The sequence below is a fragment of the Xiphias gladius genome, chromosome 1, assembly GCF_016859285.1.
Source record: "Xiphias gladius isolate SHS-SW01 ecotype Sanya breed wild chromosome 1, ASM1685928v1, whole genome shotgun sequence".
NCBI lineage: Eukaryota > Metazoa > Chordata > Actinopteri > Istiophoriformes > Xiphiidae > Xiphias > Xiphias gladius.
In genome coordinates this window covers 35,591,938-35,619,088 of record NC_053400.1, presented here as the reverse complement: position 1 = coordinate 35,619,088, position 27,151 = coordinate 35,591,938, and the positions used below count along the sequence as shown (strand labels likewise).

Below are 27,151 nucleotides of genomic sequence, written 5' to 3'. Positions count from 1 at the left end.
TACAAAACACAAAGAAGTAGGAAGTAAGTAAAATTTAACAGAATTATTCATTAATTCTTAAAATGCACTGCAATATTCTCAGTAAGTCCCAAACTCAAGAAGATTAAGTATAAACAGACCAGTAAACTAACCCTAACCCTAACCCCTAACCCCTAACCCTACTTGATCCTGGGGTCCACTACTGATGATGTGTCCTAAAGTTCAAATATGATCATACGATTTGGATATATTCAACTAGGACTATGAAAATTATGTGTTTAGAGGCAGAAGTTGAATTAAGAGTGGATAGGTTATGCGCTATGTAATATTTAGGGTGAGTTTGCCTTTTGTTGGCCATGGGGAGATCAGCTGTTGCAGTGACAGGTTAGAATCCAGCTTTGCAAGATGCCAGGCCAAACTTAAGTTGACAAAATTTAGTAGGTGTCCGAGTTCTCTGCCCCACTTAGGACAAAGGTTTCCCGGGTGTGGACGTTTTTGTTGTTAGGGGAAGTTGCTCCCCGGGTCAGGGAGACTGTTGTCGGGCATGGGAGGATAGTTTGTCCTGGTGTCGGAACAGCTTTATAAGGTTTACAGAAATCCTATGCAAATTAAGATTTTGGAGAATACAGCAACCCCCTGTGTGGTCTCCAGGGTGAACTGCAGCCATTTCTCAGGTAAGGATTCCTGAGACCCTTGTTGTCTTGGCCTGGAAATTTGATCCCATTCATGTTCAATGGGAGTGAGCCCTGTTGACTAGATTTGCAAATGCCTTGCAACAAACGTCTTTGGAAAAATTCCATACAATTTTCGGAACTGTTCACATTGGCCGGGTGGATGAGTCTGGCCCCATAAACTTATGAAAGTGACCTTGTAACACCTTACCTATAACCCTTTCTCCAACTGAATGGGTTAGCCCATTTTGCCATGAACTGATCCAAAGACAAATAAGCAGAGAGAACACACATACTAGAATCAAAAATGAAAGTAATTTATTAAAGTGAACTATTTACATTAATAAGTCAACATTGTAAGGGACAAATCACTAAACTCAGTAATGTGGGAAATGCCTGGAAAAAAAAAAGAGACTGAGTAGGCCAGCTTTTAAAGTTTCCCCAGCCCATCAGCCCAGGTGAACCTCATCTGTCTGATGACCTCCCATCTGCTTGGCTGCTTCCTGAAAGGGGAGGAGAAAAGAGCAAGCAAGACAGGCCAAGCAGAGCAGTAAAACAGGAGGGTTATTACAACACTTTTGTATCTCTGTATAGTTTAGCTGTATATGAGTATAGTTGTGTATCTTTTTTTTTTTAATAAAAAGAATCTTTATTCAACAAGAATGGGGTTTTTTTGTTGTTTTTTTTTTTTTTTAAACATACAGAAAATTTTTGACCCTAACCCACCTCTTTAACCTCTACGCCACAGCAGCCCTTTACTTTTTTGAGTGTTGTATAGTTATGTCCTGGTGTGTCTAGTTGTGTACCTGAGTGTAGTACAGCAGCCAACACTAAAGACCAACAGCCCAAACAAAACTCCTGCGACCAGCAGTTGATATGGGTGACCAAAACAAAACGCCTACGGCTGATGCTTAACTGTAGTGGCTGATGCCAAAAGACCTCAGCCAAAGCTCAAAAACACAGCCAACAGTACGTAACTGCTGCTGAAGCTTAGCACCCTTGGCCCATACTAATCACCTGCATCTGAAAAACTTGTGGCGGACAAAAAAAAAAAAATCACATCAGATGCTCAACACCCGCTGCTGACAGAAAGAACCGTACCAGACGCTCAACAACTACAACCAAAACTACACTAGCACAGCTGACACTGAACCCCCATGGCCTATGCAACATACTCTCAACTTCTAATACCTCTAACCTCAATATGGTCTCTAAATACCTGCAGCTGACATTAAACGGCCGTGACCGACAATAAACACCCATAATGATACCAAACAACCACAGCAGATGCTCAACACCTGCAGGCAAGAGTTACCCCCTGCAGGTGACAGCAAACCGTACACCTTTCACTGTCTCTTAACACCTGTGGCCAACACTAGACACTCGCAACTGTGTGTATAATTGTGTACCTGAGTGTAATCTAATTGGGTTCCAGTGCATGTAGTTGTTTATGTGAGGGTAGCTTGGCGGTTAAAACTGTACAAGGATGGCCCAAACCAAACTCCTGTAACCAGCAAGCGTGTTTCAGATTGGTATTAAAAATCAGAGCACCTCCTCTCCTAACAACCTAACATGCCTAAGTAGTACCTACTGTGGATTTTCAGTGCACTTCTTTGACTGTTGTCCTTGCACTGTTGAACAGATTTAGTACTTACTACCTACTTCATGGTCTCCTACCGTACTGAAGCTTTCGTGTTTTCCCTCACTTATAAAAGCATATGCCAGATAAGTAAATGGAAATGCTGCATTTCTTCTGATGACAGTGAAATAAATGGAGTTTGATCATTTAAATCAGAACCTGACAGTAACTCCTGCTCGGTTTTATGAGGTCATCCAAACAACAATTTTTTTTCTTCAAAAACACAGCACAGTTTGCTAAACAACTGGCTGGGTTTGACATGTTTTCTTTAATGACAGTGAAAATTATTAAACACAAAAATGTAAAAGGGTTTACATGAGAATTGTAGCTAAAGCCTGTCAGAGAATAGAAGTTTATAAAATCCACTCAGTGAAACATGAGTGCTGTTCATATCTTATTTTCATAGACTAAATGAAGATGATAGAGTATAAATGTTATAAATATCTGGCACCTTTTGTCCATCATTTTATCTGTAGACAGTGAAGAGTCAAGATATGATATGAAACCATCACAAAACCTCACATCAAGTTCAGTAACTGAAGACAGAGTCAGATGGAGCAGGTGAATGTGTTACTTATCTGCTGTAGTCATTACATGATTAAAACATTTAGTTCAAATACATGATTCGTATGTCCCTCTCAGGCAGTTGTCATAATAATTATCCTCAAAGCAAACACCATCTTCAGATGAAATGTCTGACTGTGTGTATTGTCCGTCATTCTCAGCTGTGACGGCTTAATATTGGATTTAAACTATAAGTCTGGTCATACTGAATATTTTTCTTTTTGTCAACAAATCCCATGCTCGGACTTAAAACAACAAGTATTGTGTATTAATATCTCTGAATATAAACTAGCAAGTATTGTGTGTATACTGTATCTTATTCCTCTGTGCCATAGAGTTCCACTTTTGTCCAAAAACAAAAGTGTTGTCTAAAAACACACCAGTGAGCCAAACTGTTGCACTGGGTAACATGTTCCTTCATCACCATGAACATACACATATTTTGACTCACTCCCACATACACCGTCCTGCTGCCCCAAATACTCACCACTGCAACAATTGTGGATTATTCTGCCACTGGAAATTGTCCCCTACAAATGCACTGTTTCTTCCTGTTTGATATAAACTACAGTGAGTAGCTGTTTTAGTAAATTACTGAGCCCTTTTTTGGATTAAACTATATATTTGTAGGGTTTTTATAAGATTTATGTCTTCATTAGGAAACAAAGGGCTTGGAGCTGAGAGCCACAGAAAAAGTAAGGTGGTCAAAGTCTTGAGAGATGGACTATGGATTGTTGTTTTAGTCTTCCAAGTGGAATGTAACTAAGTACAATTCCTCACGTACTGTGCTTAAGTACAAATTTGAGGTACTTGCAGTTTGCTTGAATAATTTTATAAACTGCTATTTAATACTTCTATTGTACTACATTTGTCTGACAGCATGATTTACAGGTTCCTTTACTGATAAGAACAAAACATATGATTAATAGTAATAATAAATATGAAATCTGCCAAAATGTTATTTTATGATGGATATATTTCTACATTAAGTACTTTTATATTAAATACCATAAGTACATTTAGGTGATAGAAACTTCTGTATGTTCACTTAAATACCATTTAAAATGCAAGACTTTTATTTGTAACCCAGTATTTTTACAGTGTGGTATTACTACCTTTAAAGTAAAGGATCTGAATATGTCTTCCACCCTGGTCTTTCAATGTGATTTGTTGACAGTAAGAAAATTCTGATTATTTTCAGCCTTGTCCTTTAACATTTCTCTATAAAAGTAAAATTTTTGTTAATTGGCTTAAATACTCGGCAGGACATAACACAAATAAAAACAAGAAAAGGTGCAGCTCAATATAAAAACACTCACAATGTGAATTCACTTCCGTTATAAAATTCAATAGAAAACACATTCTGCTTTTATAAAGCAAAAGCTTTCTTTGTTTCTCATCATATTTAAAGTTACACTGTCACATGTTGCCATGACAACATCTGATCTGCTGAGGGCGGGGCTCAAGGATACCAATGAGCATCCATTTGTCTGTCCAACACTTTGATCCACAACCAAATATCTCAACATCTCCTGGTCAGATCATCAATAAAAAACAGGTATCTAAATATTTAACAATCAGCTCATCAATAACAGACATATCTAAACATCTACCAATCAGATCAACAATAATGGACTGATATCTAAACATCTATAAACAATTGTGGATTATTCTGCCACTGGAAATTGTCCCCTACAAATGCACTGTTTCTTCCTGTTTGATATAAACTACAGTGAGTAGCTGTTTTAGTAAATTACTGAGCCCTTTTTTGGATTAAACTATATATTTGTAGGGTGTTTATAAGATTTATGTCTTCATTAGGAAACAAAGGGCTTGGAGCTGAGAGCCACAGAAAAAGTAAGGTGGTCAAAGTCTTGAGAGATGGACTATGGATTGTTGTTTTAGTCTTCCAAGTGGAATGTAACTAAGTACAATTCCTCACGTACTGTGCTTAAGTACAAATTTGAGGTACTTGCAGTTTGCTTGAATAATTTTATAAACTGCTATTTAATACTTCTATTGTACTACATTTGTCTGACAGCATGATTTACAGGTTCCTTTACTGATAAGAACAAAACATATGATTAATAGTAATAATAAATATGAAATCTGCCAAAATGTTATTTTATGATGGATATATTTCTACATTAAGTACTTTTATATTAAATACCATAAGTACATTTAGGTGATAGAAACTTCTGTATGTTCACTTAAATACCATTTAAAATGCAAGACTTTTATTTGTAACCCAGTATTTTTACAGTGTGGTATTACTACCTTTAAAGTAAAGGATCTGAATATGTCTTCCACCCCTGGTCTTTCAATGTGATTTGTTGACAGTAAGAAAATTCTGATTATTTTCAGCCTTGTCCTTTAACATTTCTCTATAAAAGTAAAATTTTTGTTAATTGGCTTAAATACTCGGCAGGACATAACACAAATAAAAACAAGAAAAGGTGCAGCTCAATATAAAAACACTCACAATGTGAATTCACTTCCGTTATAAAATTCAATAGAAAACACATTCTGCTTTTATAAAGCAAAAGCTTTCTTTGTTTCTCATCATATTTAAAGTTACACTGTCACATGTTGCCATGACAACATCTGATCTGCTGAGGGCGGGGCTCAAGGATACCAATGAGCATCCATTTGTCTGTCCAACACTTTGATCCACAACCAAATATCTCAACATCTCCTGGTCAGATCATCAATAAAAAACAGGTATCTAAATATTTAACAATCAGCTCATCAATAACAGACATATCTAAACATCTACCAATCAGATCAACAATAATGGACTGATATCTAAACATCTACCAATCAGACAATTGATATACGTCCTGATCTTGTCCTTGCTCTTCAGAGGATAAAACCTTTTAGATGTTAATGACTCCATGGTCTTTTCTGTAGCGCCAGCCCCAAGGACAAATTGTACAGTTTTAGCTCTACTACTGTTCAGACTCAAAGAATTAATAAAAAATGTATTGGCTGTAATGAGCTCTGTGGCCTGTAGGGATCAGTAACATCAATACAGACTGTTAATACTGTAATTTTTCACCACAGGAGGTCATGTGCTTCCAAAACGTTTAAAAGTTTGAAGCAGCATCAGCAGGAAGCAGGTCTGTCAGGCATCAACTGATTTTCTGTTGCTTTGGATTAAAGCAGTCAGAAAGTTATTCGACTCCTGCTGTTGTCCACATGTGAAGAGACATATAGACTCTAAAGAACAATAACATTAAACCAGTCAAACAGATTCCTGGGAAGAACATGGAGACAAATCTGTTCAGGACTGAAGGTTCGTTTAAAATATTCTGTCATCACTTCTGGGTCACTTTGAATGAGGAAGTGACATTCACTTCATGTTGCCGCTTCCTGACGGTGTTGTTCAGGTTCTCTGGCATCATCGGTTTTCAGACGACAGGACCAACCTTTCACATGTCTTCATAAAGCAGCATGCCATTGAAGATGGTGAGAGGCTCCACAGAGTGAGCCAGTTTGCCCATCACCAGGTCAACGCAGACTGTGTCTTGAGTCTGCAGAGGCAGGATGATGCTGAAGACGGCCAAAGAGCCTGGAGTAGTTTTAGCCTCAGCCACAGGGTTGTTCTCTAGGCCTTCAGGCTGGTATCCTCCAGAGTCCACCCGGGCCATGCCATAGTTAGACTTTGACAGAACTGCCTCGATCTTCTCATTCTTATGGCCTGTCAGGATGGCACTGAAGAAGTAATGTCCGTCTACAGGGGCAGTGAAAATACCTGAAGGAGACAGATCCACAGTTAAATCTAAGACTAACACCAGATCAAAACTGGGAACATTTCAGTGATTGAAAGATCAAATTAAATATTTGTGTGAGATCTAGAACAGAGGTGAGATATTCATCAAAGCTTGATTTACTTCCCACTCCCTAGGAGCAGCTGCAGGTGATACATTCAAAGACTCTTTATTTGACATCATCATCATGACTTAATTACTTAAACAGAAAACAAGCTGCTTTCTTTTTTATTTGTTTGACTGCCATCGGGTTTTGTAATCAGCTTGCGTGTTGATGTTGAACAGTTTTGATGTGGATTTATGTGCAACTGGTAAATGGTCACACTGATAAAGCAGTTTTATCCAAATCTCTTTACATTTTGCCTCCCATCCACACACTCAAACACACTGATGGCAGTGAGCTACCATACAAGCTGCTGGTCTGACCATCAGGAGCTGTTTAGGGTTCAGTGTCTTGCTCAAGGACACTCTGACATGTGGAGAGGAGGAGCTGGGGATCGAACTACCAACCATGTGATTAGTGGATGACCTGCTCTTCCTGCTGAGACACAGCCGCTCTGAAGTTTACCTGTTCTTGGGTCGTAAAAGTCTCCTTCATTGACAAAGATCTTGTCAAAGACGATGGTTCCAGCTCTGTCCATGGCAACAGTGAGGGCAGCAGAGAATGACAGTCTGGTTACATGAGCATCAGCACCAGGCATACCTGAAAACACATAGAGACACACGCATAGAAAAATAATAATGTGTATAACCACAGCACTGCAGAGTGAAGCAGCACTAACGACAGATTACAGATGTTATCAGCCATGTCAGCCTGTTACTGCTGTGACACTTTATTCTTGAAAAATTACGTACCTGGTTCACCTTTGGGACCTGTAAGAACCAGGGCAGATGTTAGAAAAGGCTAGAGAAACATTCTGTTTTGGTTCATATGAACGATAATAGTAAATGTAGACATTTAGATGGTAAATTTTAGCTCTTTACAAATGAACCTTATATATTGAGGATCCAGTTATTCAATAATAACTCCATGTCTATAATATCTACCTCCCACAGCCTTCATCAGGCTCTTTCTTCCTGTATCATATCAGGATAAATACAAATTATCTGTACCGGGCAGACCTCGTGCTCCACTCTCTCCTTGTCGTCCAGGAGGTCCAGAGGGCCCCTGGGGACCTGGCAGTCCATTGAAGCCTCTTTCTCCTGGGGGTCCAGGGGGACCAGGAAGGCCTGTGTAATGATATGAATAATATGAAAAGACAATGAAGACAAAGCTGGAAGCTTCTTCACTGGCATACAGTTATTCAACCCTAATTTTAGTATTTTATACACATTTTCCCCAATAAGTCATGGTGACACACTAATTGTGGAAATTCTGACTCTCTAATGAATTTAAATAAATTTGAGTGGGTTTGAACATGGCTTTGCCATCAGAGTGTGCGAAGGTGAAGCCGACCAAGTTTAAAAAGGTTAAAAAGCTTCATAAATCCACACAAAATTAAGCAATATTACCCATCATTTCTTCTGTCTTAAAGTCTTCTTGTTTACCTTGACATAGCTAGCTAGAGAGAGGTGGTTAATCATCAGGATAGGTCCTTTAACTCCCACATAAAACAAACTTCAAGGACTGCAATTTTTTACCTACGTAACATTGATATAACAAAACGTAACAAAAACGAATCCATGCTTTTGTTGCTTCTAGCCTGGATTATTGTAATTCCTTATTAGGCTGCAAGTCACTAAATACACTCGAGCTGATCCAGCATGCTGCAGCACAAGTACTGACAGGAACTAGGAAAAGAGATCATATTTCTCCTGTGTTAGCATCACTGCATTGGCTCCCTGTAAAATCCAGAATACAATTTAAAATCATCCTCATCACCTACAAAGCCCTTCATGGTCAGGCACTATCATATCTTCAAGACCTCATAGTACTCACAGTGTCTGTTGATGATAGTAGTGTTTGTGCACTAATTTAACGGAACACTCCGCTCTCAAAAGGCAGGATTACTTCTGGTTCCTAGAATCTACGAAAGTAGAATGGGAGGTAGAGCCTTCGGCTATCAGGCTCCTCTAATGTGTAACCTTCTTCCAGTTTGGGTCCAATTTGTCTTGAACCAACAGCTTAGTTACGCTGCTATAGGCCTAGACTGCACTGGGACTTCCCATAATGCACTGAGCTCCTCTCTCCTCTTCTCCCTCTCCATCCATACGTATTCATATCCCGTCAATGCTTGTTACAAACTTAGCTTCTTCTTTCTCCTGTAGTTTTGCGCTTTCTCATCTCTCTCCTCTCTCTTCCTGTCACTTTTATGCAGGTATTTCTGCCTCTGGAGCTGCAGAGTCTGGATCTGTAACTGCAAACCACCTACTGTCCCCATGGTCCTGCTCAAGACGCACTGCTTTAATACTTATCATCATCATCATCATCTATTGTTATTATTATATCTTGTCTAATTATTATTATTCTTATTATTATCCCTATTATCATAATTATTAGCTTTATTATTATACATCTTTATGTGGAACCTGCATTGTGTTATGTTCTCTTTCCTCCTGCACCCCCCTCACAATCAATGTCTGTCCAGACTCATAATATACGTAGTGGAAACATTGAAGGATTTTAATAAAAATGTATTAAGTGTATTTTATCATCATCGGCATATGAATTCTCATTATGGCCATTTGTTAAGGCCAAAAATGTGTGTAAGTCCAAGTAAATGTTCCCTAACAGCGATCCTGAGATTGCATTCACGAGAATGGGATGGATGTGAGGCCACAGTGACCCTAACCTTTGACCACCAAAATCTAATCATTTCATCCTTGAGTCAAATTGAACATTTGTGCCAAATTTGAAGAAATTCACTCCAAGCGTTCCTGAGATATTATGTTCTCGAGAAAGGGGCGGACGGACTGACAACCCGAAAACATAATGTCTCCATGCACGGCTATTGCCGGCACAGTGGCTTAAAAACAGATTTGTTGATGGATTTTATGTGCGATTCAGATGAAAGTGCCTTTGAAGTAAGCCAGATGGAGCAGCCACTATAGACAGAACCAGATAATCAACCCTCAGGAGTATGGACTTGAACACACCAACCATGAGTTTTGTTTTGTTGGTGGTGTTTAGCTTTAGCTTGTTGGATGTCATCCAATTAGGGTTAGCAAACCATGGATGGTCTTAAATTAGTACTGGTTCCTGATTAGTCAGGACCATGAACTGAAGTCTGTGATGTGTTGTAACTTATTTATTCACTTATTTGAGAATTAACATTTTTAAGTTGAAAAGTTTAAATCCTGAACTTTACAGTGTTACTGTGTGTGCGTTTACAGGGAGATAACAGTGATGGAAGCTGGTTTATACTTTAACATTTTTCCTTCTGTATGAATGCTGTTGTCTCCGAAGTCTGTCTGATTTATGTTCAATAACTAAAACACAGTTTCACTCTTTGTGGTGGAAAAATGTTTCCTGAGGAGTTGATCTCATATGATAAATTTGACATGATATATTGCACGAAAACTGAAGAAAAGATTGACCTTTAGTCAAGTCATCATTGCCAGAAATCTGAAAATATGAAGAAATTACATTTTAAACATTATGAAAGTTGGCTGCAGTAATTTGCTTAAGGACTTACACAATCAGCGTGTTAATACATGTGCCTGATAGTTAAAGACTTAATTAGAAGAAGAGTGTGATCCATGTTGGTCACTAAAACTGAGTCAAATCACAAAAAATTAAAATACTGGTGTTGAGCAAAAGTGGGTTTTGGCATTTCACTCAATCTTTTAAGAATAATTACTTTTATTTGAGGACTAAGTCAAAGCAGCTGAGAAAAAAACAGAAAAGTAAAGAAAAGTAAGGTAAAAATCTGAAACCTGATTCTAACCATCACTGTGTGGCTGAACAATTTGAAAAAAAAAAAAAAAAAAAAAGATTAGAATGAAATAGAACACAGTGGAGTCCAGCTCACCGGTCAGGTCATTCTCAGAGAAACTCTGAAGGTCTTTGAGAACTTGGTTCACACTCGAATTCAGGTGCTTCATCCTGCTGTGGACGTCATCCTGGTTCTTCTGAATAAAGTCCAGGATTCCTCCATGATGGATGACTGAGTCATTCAGACCAGAGACACATGACCACAAACTCGACACGTGTCGATTCAGTCCTGAACACGAGAAACATCAGAAAACAGGACACATTAAAACATGAGACACATAAAACATATCACAACAGGGGACACATTACAACATGTGACACATTAAGACACGGGACCAATCAAACACGGGACACATCACAGCAGGGGACACATCAAAAAATAGTAAACATTAAAAAACAGGACACATTGAAACACAGGGCGCATTTTAACATATCACAACATCACAGGACACATCACAATATGGAACACATTAAAAACACGGGACACTTGACAACATGGGACCCATCACAACACAGGACAAGCAAAAGGATGCATGACAACACAGAACACATTAAAACACAGGACACATCGCAACATCGGACATCTTTCAACAAGGGACACATTAAAACAGGACATATCAGAACATGGGACACATTAAGACAAGTGACACATGAAAATATGGAACACATGAAAACACAGGAAACACAGCAGGACACAGTAAATATCATTCTTGCTAATGTGTTAATAGACAGTCAGCTGATCAGGGTCCACTCTTTGCTTGAGGAGAGGAACTACAAGTCTCAGAATCATCCAATCAAAGGGCTTCAAACTGTGTTGCCAGGCAGATCATGGAGGGGTGAACTTGTTGGACAAATTCAGACCATTTAATAAGTTTACTTTCTGACTCCAACTCAGCCCTTTCAGAGTTGGACAGCCTTGTTCAATTTTTAAGTGATACTGTTGAAGTGCCCATGAGCAAGTCATATCAGAAGTTCCACTAGCTGAAATAAATACAGAAAACGCAATCAGAACGAACCATACCGTCCTTGATCTTGTGGATGGAGTCTGAGACGCCATCCAGCCTCCCACAGACCCCCTCCAGCTTTGAGAGCCTCTTCTCCAGCCCGTCTCCAGACCTCTTACAGTCTCCCATCTCCACCAGCAGTGTGCTCTCAAACCGCCGGATGTCACGGTCCGTTCCATCCAGACGGTCCCGGCTCTCCTCAATGTGCTCCGTCACCTCCTGCTGGATTTTGTCCAGCTCAGAGATTATTTTATCCTTGGTGTTTCCTGGTGGGAATCAGAGGATGAATGAGTGAAAATTAGCTGGGGAAGGTGAATTAATGAACATCGGTCAACGTTACTGAGTTCGACCTACCGAGGTCGGTGATGACACTGCCGTGTTTCTGCACCGTGTGTTCAAGCCCTTTCAAGGTGTCATTGATGGAGCTGAAGGTGAGGATGACCTCAGACAGTTCACCTTGCAGTGTCTTCAGCTGATTGTTGTTGACTGAGCCTCCGATCACACTGTGGCCGTCTAAAGGCTTCTCAGCATCCAACCCTGTTCCACGTCCACTAGTACCAGCACTACCACCAGTGCCACGAGTGCTACCAGACCCTGCACCTATTGGGTGTTTAGTTTGTGAAAAACTTTAGTTATCTTCTCATAAAAAAGTAATGTAAGCTCACATTAAAACATTTCCCAGCTAGTTCCGCACACAAGGAGGTTTATTTGAATGCTGCAGATGTAAGTCAGGGTTAGAGCTGCTTTTCTAAAAACTCTGTTATACAAAAAAAAAAAAAAAAAAAAAATCAGTTTCATTAATTTATTAAGAAGTTCCAGTGAGAGCTTTTCTAAATTACTGTATCTTCGAGTGTTTTTAATGTTGTGTGAATAACTGAAAATTTGGGGGGGGGGCTTTAGTGCTTGCACATGGGGAGAATGTTGGGTTTCTGCAAATATTACTATAAAGAGTATGGTCAAGACCTGCTCTATATGAAAAGTGGCCGGAGATAACATCTGTTATGATTTGGTGCTATATAAATAAAATTGAATTGAATTGATGTGAATTGAATTTGTGAAAGATCATTTAATTATTTGGTTTGACCTGTTGGTTTGTTCAGGTTGGTCTTACATTTGTCGGTGCACCTCCTGACGTCATCTCGCAGCAGGCGGACTTCATCCTGCAGATGTGAACAGATCTGGAAGCAGCCGTCTCTCTCTGAATCCAGTCTGATCTGGAGTCTGTTTATGTGACTCTGCATGCGCTCCAGTGCGTCCTGGGAGTGATTCTTCAGCCAACGCAGCGCGTCCTCCACCTTCCCACACAGCTCACAATCCTGCCCCAGCAGTTCCACCTCCGTCACAATTCGGTTGAAGTGTTCACCACGATCACCCGTCAGAGCCTTGATCTTACGGACATCATGGCTCAGGTCCAAAACCTGGATGTTGGTTTACACGTTAATCATGCTATTTCAACAGTAGTAACATAACTATTCAATTAACTTTAATTGAGTTTCTTTGAAAGACCTGAAATCAGTATCCCATTAAAGTAAGTCAATCATGGTTTAATCTTTTGGAATGGAGAAAATATTAACAAAGGATGAAGATGAAACATGGACCACATCATCAACTAAATCTGATCAATAATGTCTCCCCTTACATACATTAAATATTAAAGCCAGCTTCCTTAAAACATCTTTGTGTTTAATGTGAAGTTTTGAGAAAAACTGATTTGTTTTGACACTAAGAGTCTAGTCCAGTGTGACACTGATCCATTGTAATGCGAACATGTACATACAACTTTTTTTAAATTCTTTACTGCATTCATGTTGGTAAGAATCTGTTTTAAAAACAAAGATTGATTTTAAATGTTAAAAATATCTCCTTTTTGCATGCAGTTGTTATTACATTGATAATTTGATTCAAACATTGTTAATAAAGATCTAACCTTGTCGTAAAGAGAGTCTCCAGACACCGACAGGTCTTTTAGTCGAGTGTTGAAATGTCGAATCTGATCCTCGTTGGCCACCACTCTCCACTCCAGTGATTTCTCTGTTGTATTTTCTCTTTCTCCTCCCATCCCGGATAATCCTCCCCCTGTACCTCCCCTACTCCCTCCTCCTGTAATTACTCCTCCTCCTCCTCCTTCCCCTATCTCTGCTCCCCACCTTGCTCCCCACCTTCCCCCATCTCCTCGGTCACCACCTCCTCCTCCTCCTCCTTCAGGCCCTCCACAGCTGCACTTCTCCAGTCTCTGGTTCATGAGGGAGGTGTTGTTTTCCAGCTTCAACAGCCTCTTGTCATGATCACTCACGCTGTCCTTCACCAGTCCCACATCCAGCTCCACATCTGCAATCCTGAAGGCCTGGTCATCGAACCGGTCCAGGAACACGGTCCTCAGATCCCCCAGTTCTTTATGGAAGTAGTCTTTCAGGTCATTCTCCAGGTATGAGCAGCTCTGCTCAGTTTGCTGCATAGTGTTGTTAACCCGCCACTCCAGGTCCCTCAACCGATTGTCCAACATATCCTCCGTCACCACAGCATCCCTTCCACCTCCGCCCATTCCACTGCCACCACCAAAACCTCCTCCTCTGGACCCACTGTTCTCATTGCTGCTGCTGCTGCCACCACCTCTTCCTCCACTAAGCTCCTTGTCCAGGCGGTTCTGCAGAACATCGAAGTTCTCTGAGGCCAAGCTGATCTTGCGTTCAGCGTCAGTGATGCGGTTTTGGAGGTCAGTGAAGGTGTCGCAGCATCCCTGCAAATGCACTATATTCCGCTGTGCCCCTTCTAGGCCCTGTCGATACTGAACATCCATGGCATTCACCTGCTTCTCTAGAGCTCGAATCCTCTCTCGGTCCTCCAGCTGTTGTCGGCGCAGATCCTCCACACCGGCCTGGGAAACATAGCAGTTCATTTATTGTACTAAACTACATGTGTTTTACCTCAGCTGCACTGTTGTATGTGCACTGAAGTCTACAGCTGTCTTACAATCAAACCGTCATGGTACGTTTATATTTAGAAATATGTTGCATGGAAATTTCATTATTTGTATGTTTAACCCCTTCAGATTTCCACAGTCAGGACGTGAATAGCCTGGAGGTAGACTGAAAAGTCTTTATACTAAGCTAAGCTAACCATGTCTTGGACCTCTTACTGTGCTGAACAGACAGAAAATGAGAGGATTTACAGAAATGTTGGACTGTTCCTTACATACCACTGTAGTCATTTCCTGATCAGCAGGAAGTCATAACCGTCATGTTGTGATGTAAAACAGACCATAGCCTTCATGTGGTTTGGATAATTGGCTGATTATAAGAGACTGATGTGATACCTGACAAGAGGAGCAGGACAGTGACACTCTCCTCTCCAACTCCCTCAAGATCTCCTCCTTCAGTGAGTTCAGCCTCCCTCCACTCAGTCCTCCTCCAGACAGACCTCCATCCAGCTCATTACCTTTCCCATTCACCAGGTGATTGTTGATGCTGACCAGGGTTTTATCATGAGCCTGTTAGAGGAGACGCATCGGCTTCTGATTAAAGCCCAAAATAAACACAGAACTGCAGAAACCATCTCTGCTCATTTCAACAGATAAATAAACTGTCACTTCTTTTCATGTTGCAAATTAAGGCGATCTCTTCTCCCTTCATCAGGTGCTGGTAGACCACTGGACCACCTGAGGATGTGGACTTACTAGGACTGCATCATGGTGAACTTTCCCACTGCTCTTATTTCTGCTCTGAGGAGCAAGGATACATGGGACCAATCTTTACTTAAGTCTTATCAAAAAGATACTCTTTAATAAGAAATCTGTTATTTACTGGACACTGCAACTTATCGGTCTGATAAATTGTTGCCATTTAATACCAAGTAAATATATATTAATGTTGATCTTCAAATTTATTTGTTTTTGATTCAACATTTATTTAAAAACAGTCGATTTGTGTTAACTATCTGATTAACAAAGAAACCACAAAATAATTTTTTATCATTCGTCAGGAATATTTTTTCTCTTCATGATCTGTCAATTCTCCCTCCCGCCCTTAACATTAACAGCACTGGTAGAAGATACTGTGCATGCAAATTATTATTTGTGTTATCTGGCCATCCCACTTGCCAACACACACAGCACCACTTCTTTACTGCCGCAGCTCTAGTGGAGAAACTTTTTCACAGTGTTCCCATCTGGTTGTACTGCCCATCCCACACCCACTGGGTGTTCAACTCTTGTGCTGCTGCAGTCTGAGGGGAGATTAAACACGCGCTGCTAGTGAGTTTCGCCAATGAGGAATAACATAGAAGTCATTCCCGGCAGTATAATTACAATAAAGAGATTTGATCGACAAGAGGTTTAACTGTTTCATGAATGGATTTAAACAGCCTCACTGTGCCTAACATTCCTCCCTCACTAAGATAATTTCTGTTATGATTTGACGCTATGTAAATAAAATTGAATTTAACTGATTACACCTACAAAAGGTGTCCAACGTATTCATGTCTTGTTCTGTTTTCTTTGTGTAATATTGCTTTTCCTGTGGCTGCTTCACAACAAAATCTACCTGGTGTTTAGACAATGGAATGCATTTAATTTGAAGGAGCAGCGACAGGAAATTTTGGTTTTAATAATAATAATAATAATAGAATTATTATTATTATTATTATTATTATTATTATCATTATTATTATTATTATTATTATTATTATTATTATTAAAAATAATAGTAAACACCTAAAACAGTGTTCCTTCTCTCCTTTTGCCTGGATATCAACAAGACTAGCAGGGGCTCATTTCAGATACACAGCATTATGTATTCCTATCTGAATACTATACTGGTACTGGGCCACATCACTCCAGTGCTCACAGGTAAAGTCGGAAACTGTGACGCACCTGTGTGCGGTTGTCCAGTTGGTCCAGTTTGGTCTGAATGCTGTGAATCGTCTCTTTAATCTCTGGCTGAGCTGCATCAGCAGGGTTTCGTCCTCCCGACAAGCCACCTCCTCCTCCTCCTCCGCTGAAGCCCTGATTGTTGGCCTCTTGCTGGAAGCGTTCATTCATGGTATTCAGGGTGGACTGCAGGTCCTGGAGATTCTTGGTCAGGCTCTGGATCTTCTCCTCTAGCTGCCTCATCTTCTCCCTCTCACCTTGTCCGCGAAGAAAGAGATGAAGCAGTCACAGAAGCTCTTACAGCCACATGGGCTTCTGTAGCGTAATTTTATGTCTGAAGGTACAATAATTATCAAAATTGGGCACTGGACAGACATTAGAAAGTCCATCATTACAAGCTCAAGGGTGCAGTTTAGGCCTAACTTTTCTGTGTAACCCAATGCAACAAAATAAATTAAATGTTAAGCTAATTTGAAATCCTAATCCTTACTCATAAGAAAAATAATCCAAGTCAAATGTAATGTAGTTTTGAGAACATTTTATGTCATTCAAAACACTTTAACCAAAATTCAGATCAAAAGAAATCAATTTAATCTTTTTATAAAAATGTTCTCTGAAAATCACTTCCGCACACACTTAAATTGATTCTGATTTCATAAAAATAAAGAAAAACATTTTATCAAAACAAAGATTTACAATTTCCCATAACTTCAATTATTTGTTCTTAAGCAGTCTTCAGTTATATCAGTCTCTTAAACAAGAGTCAATTCTCCAAAATGTCCCAAAAGGGAGTTACCGATGTAGCTCAAAGGGTTTGTGTCTGAGAGTGTATGTGTGTATAGAAATTCAGTCTCAAATTTATGGTACTGGAGTGTGTATTAAAGGGAAGGGTGAGTCCAGGCTGGGAGAGAGTTAATGTCCAACAGAGGGGTAATTGTGAGACAGTTTAGTGTGCTTGAAGTGGAGAGAGCAGGGAGGTCTTAATTTCTCATTATAAAGGGGTGTTGAGGAAAACGGAAGAAGATTATTTCTTGGTCGGCAATCTAAGAGATTTTAAAGAAGGCAGTCACCAGCATTAGAAGCCACATCTATCTCCAAATTCAGTCGGACGATCTAATACTATGAGGTAATGAGCAGTTCTAATCAAACATCACAGAAGCAAAAAGGTAGAAAAGAATAATCAAACCTGCTCATGACTGATGGCTGGTGCCTGTCAGCAACAGCCATCAGTCTTATACAGGGATTCTTCACTCCACTAAAAAGCTTGCAAATACTTAATGTAAACTACAATCAAAATGGATTTAAGCTTGCTTGGCTTGTAGTTTTCATTTGGGTCAAACACTCGCTTCTAAGTCATGCCACTCTTCTTCTGACACACACTCCCTCACAGGTGTCACCAATTGTCACCCTCTCCTTTGCTGTGCCACACCCACTCTGTCACATGTCTCAGCAACTATCATCCTCTGTTGTGTTGTTTTTTTGGCTGGCTGCTACATTGCACCGGAGTACAATAACAGGAGCAGTCCATGGAGGTCACCAGCAGAGGTCAGCACAGGTCACAGATTACTGCCTGCTGTTTACTGCATGTTTGATACTAAAGTCTGATCAGTGAGATGTCAAAGATCAGCTACAGGAAGATTCAATGATAAGTTTGTGACTGATTTACTGTTACAGGTTGAATGTATGACGTTAGATCTGTTTATCTGTTCTACATGTTGATGGTTGATTTTTTTTGAGTTCATCTGTATTTGGGGTCTGACGTTAAGTTGTGTGTTAGACCACAGCAAGAATGAAAAGCATATCCATCAGCACTGTGCTGGTTTCACTGGGAAAACTCAGAAATAAGAATGAATGCCAGTTTGTGAAAGGGTTGGACTCTAAATGTTCCTACATGGGTCCAGTCCCCACCCCTGGTACACTTACTGAAGACAGGAGGGACAGACGTTTGTCTTTAGTGTCTCACCTTTCAGCGACACTGAAAAAAGTTTTGATTTAAAAAATAAATCTTTGTAAGGAATGATGTTCAAAAGTGTCACATGAAAACAAGTACACGAGAATCCACTCACCACTGTTTCCTGCGCTCTGTCCAGATCCAGAACTGCTGCCTCCTTGACCATAACCTCCTCCCCCTTGTCCATGGTTCACCCCCCCTCCTTGTCCCGGTCTGGGTTGAGGTCTGGTGGTAGAGATCTGGGGTCCTGCTCCACCAACTGGACCATTGGTGCAATCCTCTCCGCTGTAACCATGGCAGCACTTCCACTCCATCTCCGTCACCATTTTGTAGGCCACTTTGTACCGCGGCCTCATGTAGGTCCGATAGCTGCAGAGACCGGAGATCAGTGAGACATTAAATTTGTGAAAGAACAAAATAAGAGTTTAAAGTTGAACAGAAAATCTGAGGAGAGTAAGAAAAACTAAATCTGCCTGACATCATGTTGAAAATCCTCGGTCAGCTGTCACTGTTTCTCTGAGATGACATTCCAATTAGAGCCAGCAGCCTACAGGCTCCAACCCATCACCCTACGACATTATTATGTATCAAGATGTCATGATGTGTCATATGACAGCTCAGTGTAGGAACACCTCCAATGACATCATCACATGTTCAGTTAGAGAGAAACACGTTTTCTCTTCAGATCAAAGTTAAACTCGAGTTTCACTTGCAGAGACAGGAAGTTACAGAACATTATAAAAATTATACTTTATACCAGACTGTATATATTAATACTGTTATATTCCATTCACTAATACTAATACACTACAGGGTTTCTGTACAGTTTCAAACTCCTCTTATTTCTACTTTCCTTCAGTCCACCACAAATATGTTGGAGAGCAGCTCTCAGCCAATTAGCTTGTCTAAAAACTGAAAGTAAAACTTGATTTAATCCATCTGTGAGGCTACAGGGCAGGTCAACAAACAGAAAAGAAGTACTAACAGAAATACTGAGGATGAGATGTTAAAATAACTCATGTTTACTGTTGGTTTCTATTTATAGTCAGAATCAGCAGGAAGCTCCATGTGTGGAAGGAAACATTAAGTGTAAAGCTCCAGGAGATATTTTATTCTGATGGTGGCACCACAGGGGAAGTCAGAGGGCAAATTAGGAAAACATTTGCTAAATGTTGATAGTAAACTTTAGACAGACAGCAGCTGTCGAGATACAGTATCTGCTGAACAATTTAAAAAATTAAAATGTTGATTATAAAGTAGGGTTAGTGTTAGGGTTTGGTGTTAATGTTCCTGATTTGTCAAAAAGTTACACGTCTGTTTCTTTATTTTTAAGATAAAAACTTGAATAAATGGTTTATGATGGCTCAGTGAAAGAGAAAATGGACAGGAAAAAGTGAAGGACAGACTACCATCAGATCTGAGAGGAATATAAGTGAAGACAGATTACAAATCTTATGTCAGAATGTACCAACAGTCTTGTGTGATGTCAGCATGGCTTCAATACTCTATTCTGTACTTGTTATTTATTTCTTTTGACCTAATTCTTTAGTCAAACCCTGCTGAAGTTTGCACATGAAGAGGTTTGAATCCAGCAAAAGTTTTGTGTATGAGTGTCCTAACAACCACAGAAAGACCAACATGTGTGCGTGTACTCACACCACCACCCTGCTGCACTGTCCGCTCCCCCAGCTGCAGGGATGATAATCAGGTTTCACGTAGGTTTCAACTCCATCCTCGACTACACAACTCACCGTCTTTGTCACCATGAACGCACACCAGTTCCTGTTTAATGGACACACACACACACACACACACACACACACACACACACACACACACACACACACACACACACACACGCACACAAACACACACAGAATTCAGTTCAGCATATAGCATAAAGACATGAGAAACATGAACATAATCACAATAAAATCAGAATCAGACAGCTGAAGACATTTTAAAGTGCTTCTACACAAACAAACACTTTTGAAAGAAGACAAAGAACATGTTTTTGATTTGTAGACTGTACATGTTTCGCTGGTCAAACATGAACATGATCGAGGCCCTTCGATTAATCATATATCATACGCATCACTGAGGAGCTATCACTCAGTCCGTTTCTCACAAGACCTTTCAGACAACCGTATATGAAACTGAGGAGGTGTCAATCCGATGGTTTATGATGAGACCTTTCTTTACACTCTGAGGGTTAATAAACCATTATTGTTTAGATGTTTTCTGTTGGTCAGCTGCAGCTCCTCCAGCTTAATGACCAACATCTGTTTGGGTGGAGTGAGGTCAGAACTGAGCATGTGCAGATGTTTTTGTTTAAAGAACCAGCTGATGCTAAAGGACCCTGGCAGTCTATTTTAAACCTGCACACAGAGCCAAAGCTGTGAAGCTTTCTTTTTCCACAAAGCTGATCCCTCACTGCTGAAGGATTTTTATTTTGAAACTGCACTGTTTCTCACACATTCAGCTATGTTTTATTTTGAAGGCTGTGGCTGTCTGATTGAAAACATATGAAGTTAAAAGTGAAAAACCATCAGATGAAAACCTGAACAGTCCATCCCCTTTAAACCAGCACATTTATACTGTTTATGATGTTTGTTTTCTGTTTCGATGTTCAAACATCCTGCAGATCATCTGACAGCTTCACATACATACACTCATTAAATACAACAACACACTTATTGTTCATATGTGAGTGGTATTATGGGTAAAAATCTCAGGAAATGTTCAGTGCGTGGTCTTGATGTCATCAGTGTGTGACAAACTATGACTGTTTGTTTTTAAATTAAATTATGGGATAGGTTTTTTCTGGAATCCAGAATAACAAGCAGAAATTTCACTCATGCTGCAAAAACAAGCCGAGCGTCTATGAGTTCAGATGGTCAATAAAAAACTGGTTTTTAAAGAGGGAACTGCTTGTAAACAGGTTTTATATTTAAGTTAAATAAGACTTGTATATTTCCATGTACAAATATTCAAATGTAGAGAGAAAGAAAGAAAATGAATGAACTAAAGATTTAAAAATGGTGATAAAAACCAACATTAACATCTGTCTCTAAACTCCAAAACAAACATCAAAGCCCATCATAAATAAAATTAATACATACTGTATAAAGGCAGCTTAGATCTATTCAGAGGTTTAACTATGATTGCGGCCTTGTAGTTTTATGACTCCACCAACCAGTTAAGTTGCAGTTTACATCCCTGTCTTTCCAGACTCATAATATATGTAGTGAGGACTTTGAAGGAATTTAATAAAAGGTATTAAGTGTATTTTTTTTGGTATATTGGAAGTTATCACTATATTGACATGTATGATTCCAGTGAATCATTTCCAATGAGAAACATCCCGTCTTCACTTAGAGACTATTTTTACAGATGAGTACAGAGGATTGATAGAGAGCTTCGTCACAGGGTGCAACAACAGTCACTTGTGCCAGATGTAATGAAATCCCCTGAAGGTGTTCCTGATAGACTGTGTTCATGAGAATGAGACATACGGACATACAGATGGACAACTGGACAGACAGCCCAAAAACATAATGCCTACAGAAAAGGCTGTTGCCTGCATGGAGGCATAATGAAAATATTCAGTCAATCACCATACATGTTCAAACATGAGCTGATCAATGAGAGATAGTAACATTAGCAATATTTTCTTTACTTCTCTACAACACTAAAAAATATCTGTTACCAGAAATCAGACGGCTATAAAATAAGATGATGTAATGCCTGATATACTGTCAATGGGATCATAGGAACTACACTAGCCTGGTTTAAGTCATACTTATTGGATAGATTCCAGTTTGTTCATGTTAACAATGACTCTTCCATGCACACAAAAGTTAGTCATGGAGTTCCACAGGATTCTGTGCTGGGACCAGTACCTTTCACCCTATTATGCTTCCTTTAGGCGATATTATCAGGAAGCACCACATAAATTTCCCTTGCTACACCGATGACACACAGCTGCATTTATCTATGAAGGAGATGAAACTAATCAGGTAGTCAAACTTCAGGCACGTTTTAAAGACATAAAGGCCTGGATGACCTGTAATTTTTTAACTTCTGAATTCAGACAAAACTAAAATTATTGTAGTTGGGCTTAAACACCGCAGCAAAACATTATCTATCAAACAACAAATTACACTAGTCCAGTCTTGTTACCTCTAGACTGGACTAGTGTAATTTGTTATAATTGGGATATCTCAATAACTTTGTGAAAAGCCTCCAGCTGATCCAAAATGCTGCAGCATGAGTACTGACAGGAACAAAATCATATATCTCCTGTGTTGGTTTCTCTGCATTGGCTCCCTGTAAAATCCAGAATAGAACTTAAAATCCTTCTCCTGACTTTCAAAGCCCTTAATGACTAAGCTCCAACATATCTTAAAGACCTCATAGTACCCTGTTATACCAATAAACAGAATACATAGAATAAATAAATGTCTTTATTGTACATGTATCCATACATACATACATACATGCACACCTGTCCATACAGTCATGCAACAACAAATAGATAAACAGAGCAAATAAAAAAATTTAAAGGTAATAAAAAAATATTAAAAATAAATATGAGGCAGTTATACTTAGTGCTACTGCGTCTATGAGGTGTGAATTCAAAGTGTAATTGTTATTGCACATTCACAATTATTGTACAATTCCCCAGTTTATAATGTTTAAGTAATTTAGTCCTGTGGTGTTTAGTGTTATGTTGGGAGGGGGGCGTTGTTTGTGGAGTCCAGTTCAGTGATGGCTCTCGGGTAAAAACAGTTTTTGAGCCTGGAAGTGTGGGTCTTTAAGGCCCTGTAGCACCTTCCAGATGGGAGCAGAGAAAAAAGATGGTGGAATGGATGAGCATCATCCTTCAGGACGCTGTTGGCTCTGCGGAGGCAGCGTGATCTGAATAGTTCTTCCAGTGAGGGCAGTGGGAGCCCGATTATTTTTCTGTGATGTGTTAATGGGCCTCTGGAGAGCTTTCCTGTCTGCTCCAAAACAGTTGGGATACCATGTTGTGTTGCAGTACGTCAAGACACTCTCTACAGAGCAGTGGTAATAAGACTCAAGCAGCTTCACGGACAGGTTGGTTTTCTTAAGTGTTAAAAGTACAGCCACTGTTGAGTCTTCATGATCAGAGCAGGGGAGCTCATTGTCCATGTGAGGTCCTAAGAAATGTGGGTTTCACAGAAACTTAAAGCTAAAACCATCAACAATTCCATTTATGTTTAGGGGGAGTGGTCATCCCAGTGTCACCTGAAGTCTATGATGAGTGCTCTTGTTTTTTCATGTTCAGTGACAGATTATTATAGGAGCAAAATTCAGCCAGTTTGTAGACTTTGTCTCCTTAGGCAGTCTCATCCCGGTGTGAAATCGTTCCCACCACTGTTGTGTCATCGGCAAATTTTATAATTGCGTTTGAGGGGTATGTGGGAATGCAGTCATATGTATAAAGGGAGTAGAGGAAAGGACTGAGCACACAGCCTTGTGGTGCACCGATGCTGAGAGGTTGGGACCAAGTCTGACTGTCTGTTTGTAGGTTGATAGTAAGTCCTTGATCCACATGCACAGGGAGTTACTGAGACCCCCATCCAGCAGTTTGGTGACAAGCCTGCTGGGGACAATAGTATTGAATGCAGAGCTGTAATCTATAAAAAGCATCCTGACATATGTCCCCTCCTGTTCAAGATGGGTCAGTGCAGTGTGGGGAGCCATGGTGATTGTACCCTCTGTAGATCTGTTTGGTCTATGTTCATACTGGTATTGGTAGGGTGGATTTGACATGTTGTAAAACCTGTCTTTCAAAGCATTTTGTTATGACTGGTGTGAGTGCTACTGCTCTATAGTCATTCAAACACCTGGTGTTAGACTGTTTTGGCACTGGTATGATAGTGGCTGATTTCAGAAAGGCAGGAACAGTAGCCTGGGACAGAGAGAGGTTGAATATGCTAGTAAACACATCTGCAAGCTGATGCTTGAAGTCTCTGAGTACTTCCCCTGGGATCCCATCCAGCCCCGCAGTCTTCTTGACATTCACAGTGCATAAACATTTATATACCTCCCCTTCTGTGGCTGTATGGTAAGTACGTGACTGATGGTAGCTGGTTGGGGGTGTAGTTATATTGTTCGACCCTTTTGTCTCAAAGCGCGTAAAGAAGCAGTTAAGCTCCCCTGCCAGCGAGGCGTTGTTGCCTGTAGGTGGGTCTCTGTTGCTCCTGTAGTTGGTGATGTGCTGTATCCCCAGCCACATGCTTGTTGGGTCCCTGTTGGTAAAGTGGTCCTCATCTTTTTCTTGTATGTGGCCTTAGTGCATTTGACACCTTTCTTCAGGTTGTGTCTGGCAGCACTGTACCATTCTCTGTCACCAGATCTGAAGATTGTGTTGCAGTCCTTCAGAAGGATCTGGACCTCCTTTGTCATCCATGGTTTCCTGTTCAAGACAGCATAGATACGTTTGTTGATAGTGACATTTTGAACACAGGTCCTGATGTAGAAGAGTACTGTTGAGGTGTATTCCTCTACACTCTAATCGAAGAACAGGTCCCAGTTCGTGCGTTGGAAAATGTCCTGCACTTGGAAAGATGCACCCTCAGGGCCAGGTTTTAATAGTTATGGTAGTAAGTTCCTGTTTCTTGATAATGGACCTGTAAACTAGGGTTAGCAATAATGATAGATGATCAAATTGTCCATGGTGTGATTACGGTGAGGCCTTGTATCCTTTGGTGATGTTAGAGTAGACACAGTCCAGCATGTTTTTCCCTCTGGTTGCACACTTAACATGTTGGTCAAATTTAGGCAGCACAGTCTTAAGACTGGCATGATTAAAATCTCGAGCAACAATGAAGACCCAATCGGGGTTCTTATTCTGTTGTTTATTTATTGCTGCTAGCACGTACCCGAGTCCTACATCAACATTAGCATCTGGTGGGATGTATACAGCTGTGACAATAACAACAGAAAACTCCCACGGTAGATAGAAGCATCTGCATTTTGCTGACAAATGCATGTGGTCTCTGAGAAACTCCACAACAGGTGAGCAGTACTTGTTGATGATGGTGTCTGTGTACTAATTCAACAAAACACTCCGCTCTAAAAGTGCAGGCTTAGGTCTGGTTCCTAGAGTCTACAAAAGTAGAATGGGAAGCAGAGCCTTCAGCTATCAGGATCCTCTACTGTGGAACCTTCTTCCAGTTTGGGTCCGGGAGGCAGACACCCTCTCTACATTTAAGATTAGCTATAAAGTTTCCTCTTTGATAAAGCTTATAGTTAGGGCTGGCACAGGTGAGCCCTGAACCATCCCTTAGTTATGCTGCTATAGGCCAAGACTGCTGGGGGAACTCCCATGATGCACTGAGCACTTCTTCTCTCTTCTCTTCGCTCTCTCTCTCTGTCTCTCTCCTCCCATGCATTTATATCACACAACTGCATGTTATTAAATTTGTGTCTTCTCTCTCCCATAGTTTTTGCTTTTCCTGTCCGTCTTCTCTCTCCCTGTACTCATTCTCACTCTAATCACTCTGAAACCTACTTTTTGAAATTCATCTTAAATTGAAGTCCAATCTGCATAAATTGTTGCATGCAGCATTTAAGGACCCTCATGATTGCTGGATCACTTACTCCAAAACTTGGGTTAAGTTGCAAACGGTTCACTTAACCCTAAATCATGGGTTAACCAGGCTTTCTGGAATATGTTACTGGAATATCACTATTATTATCATCATTGTAACAACCAGTACAACAGTATATACAGCTGTTCCTGGTCTCTCTCTCTCCTCTCTCCCCTCTTTCTCCTCTCTCCTCAATTTCTCTCCTCTCAACCCAACTGGTCAAGGCAGATGCCCATCCACCCTGAGTTCGGTTCTATCAGAGATTTCTTCCTGTTAAAAGGGAGTTTTTCCTCTCCGCTGTTGCCAATTGCTTGCTCATGGTGGAACTGTTGGGTTTCTCCCTATAATATTGTACTGTGCCAAAATTGCACAGTAAATTAAAAATGTCTGACTTCCTGTTGGTTTTAGGGTATGGCTCCAAGAGGTCTTGGGATGTTAAATGTGCCTACCAAATTCGATACATATAGGTGGAATGTACCGTGAGGGCTACTTCATTGAAAATTTCTAGGGGGCGCTACCAAGCCATTTTGCAAAACCCATGCAGTTTGCAAGCACTCATCATTTTGAGGGATAATAATAATAATAATAATAATAATAATAATAATAATAATAATAAAAAGTGATTCCAATGTGGTCCTTGCACCAGTCAGTTGTCAGGCCCTAATTAACACTGAGACATCATAGAGACTGTGCTCTTGCTTCAACAAAGATCAATGATGTTGTTCGTATTTTCTGTGGAGATTCTGACACATCATTAAAACGAAGACTGAAAACTGTAACCACAGTGACCGCGTGCTGAGAGTGTGATGGTTATTTATTTCTCATTTACAACAAAACAGCAAATCAAAATGTCAAGTGATACTAAAATTGACATAGAGGACTTCAAAATTGTTCAAAAAGGCTTTTTACTTTTCTCCCTACATTAAGGACACACACTGAACCTAGGTACTGAGCGGCAGATCTGTTCAATACAAATAAAACTCATATAGATACAGAGACTATAAACAGTCTGTGACGTGTGTACCCCTTCAACGTCATCCTAAACGCAAACCAGCACTCATCTTACTGTTGCCACTTCATCCTCAGTATCAGGACCAGCTGTGATCTTTGACCTTGAGCTGGCTAAAACCATGACAGTTAATACAACTTGGAC

At 40.1% G+C, this 27,151-nt stretch overlaps 1 protein-coding gene across 3 annotated transcripts in view; it reads right to left on the bottom strand.

Annotated features, from left to right (window-relative positions):
* Nucleotides 1–984: 984 nt before the first annotated feature.
* Nucleotides 985–27,151, bottom strand: part of LOC120787985 (EMILIN-1-like) — a 35,429-nt gene continuing 9,262 nt past the window's right edge. Inside the window, exons 2-15 of one of the 3 annotated variants that reach the window (XM_040123462.1) lie at nt 20,033–20,158; nt 18,492–18,745; nt 16,429–16,682; nt 14,875–15,048; nt 13,489–14,436; nt 12,673–12,979; nt 11,916–12,161; nt 11,579–11,827; nt 10,595–10,786; nt 7,737–7,853; nt 7,479–7,496; nt 7,192–7,326; nt 6,282–6,607; nt 985–1,153 (exon numbers count right to left, since the gene is read on the bottom strand). In XM_040123462.1, the coding sequence (XP_039979396.1) occupies nt 6,285–6,607; nt 7,192–7,326; nt 7,479–7,496; nt 7,737–7,853; nt 10,595–10,786; nt 11,579–11,827; nt 11,916–12,161; nt 12,673–12,979; nt 13,489–14,436; nt 14,875–15,048; nt 16,429–16,682; nt 18,492–18,745; nt 20,033–20,158 (3,343 nt within the window). In that variant the 3' untranslated portion in view covers nt 985–1,153; nt 6,282–6,284. Of the gene's footprint in view, nt 1,154–4,517; nt 6,608–7,191; nt 7,327–7,478; nt 7,497–7,736; nt 7,854–10,594; nt 10,787–11,578; nt 11,828–11,915; nt 12,162–12,672; nt 12,980–13,488; nt 14,437–14,874; nt 15,049–16,428; nt 16,683–18,491; nt 18,746–20,032; nt 20,159–27,151 lie in introns of those variants that run through there. The other 2 variants (XM_040123452.1, XM_040123471.1) reach the window with 2 other exon arrangements.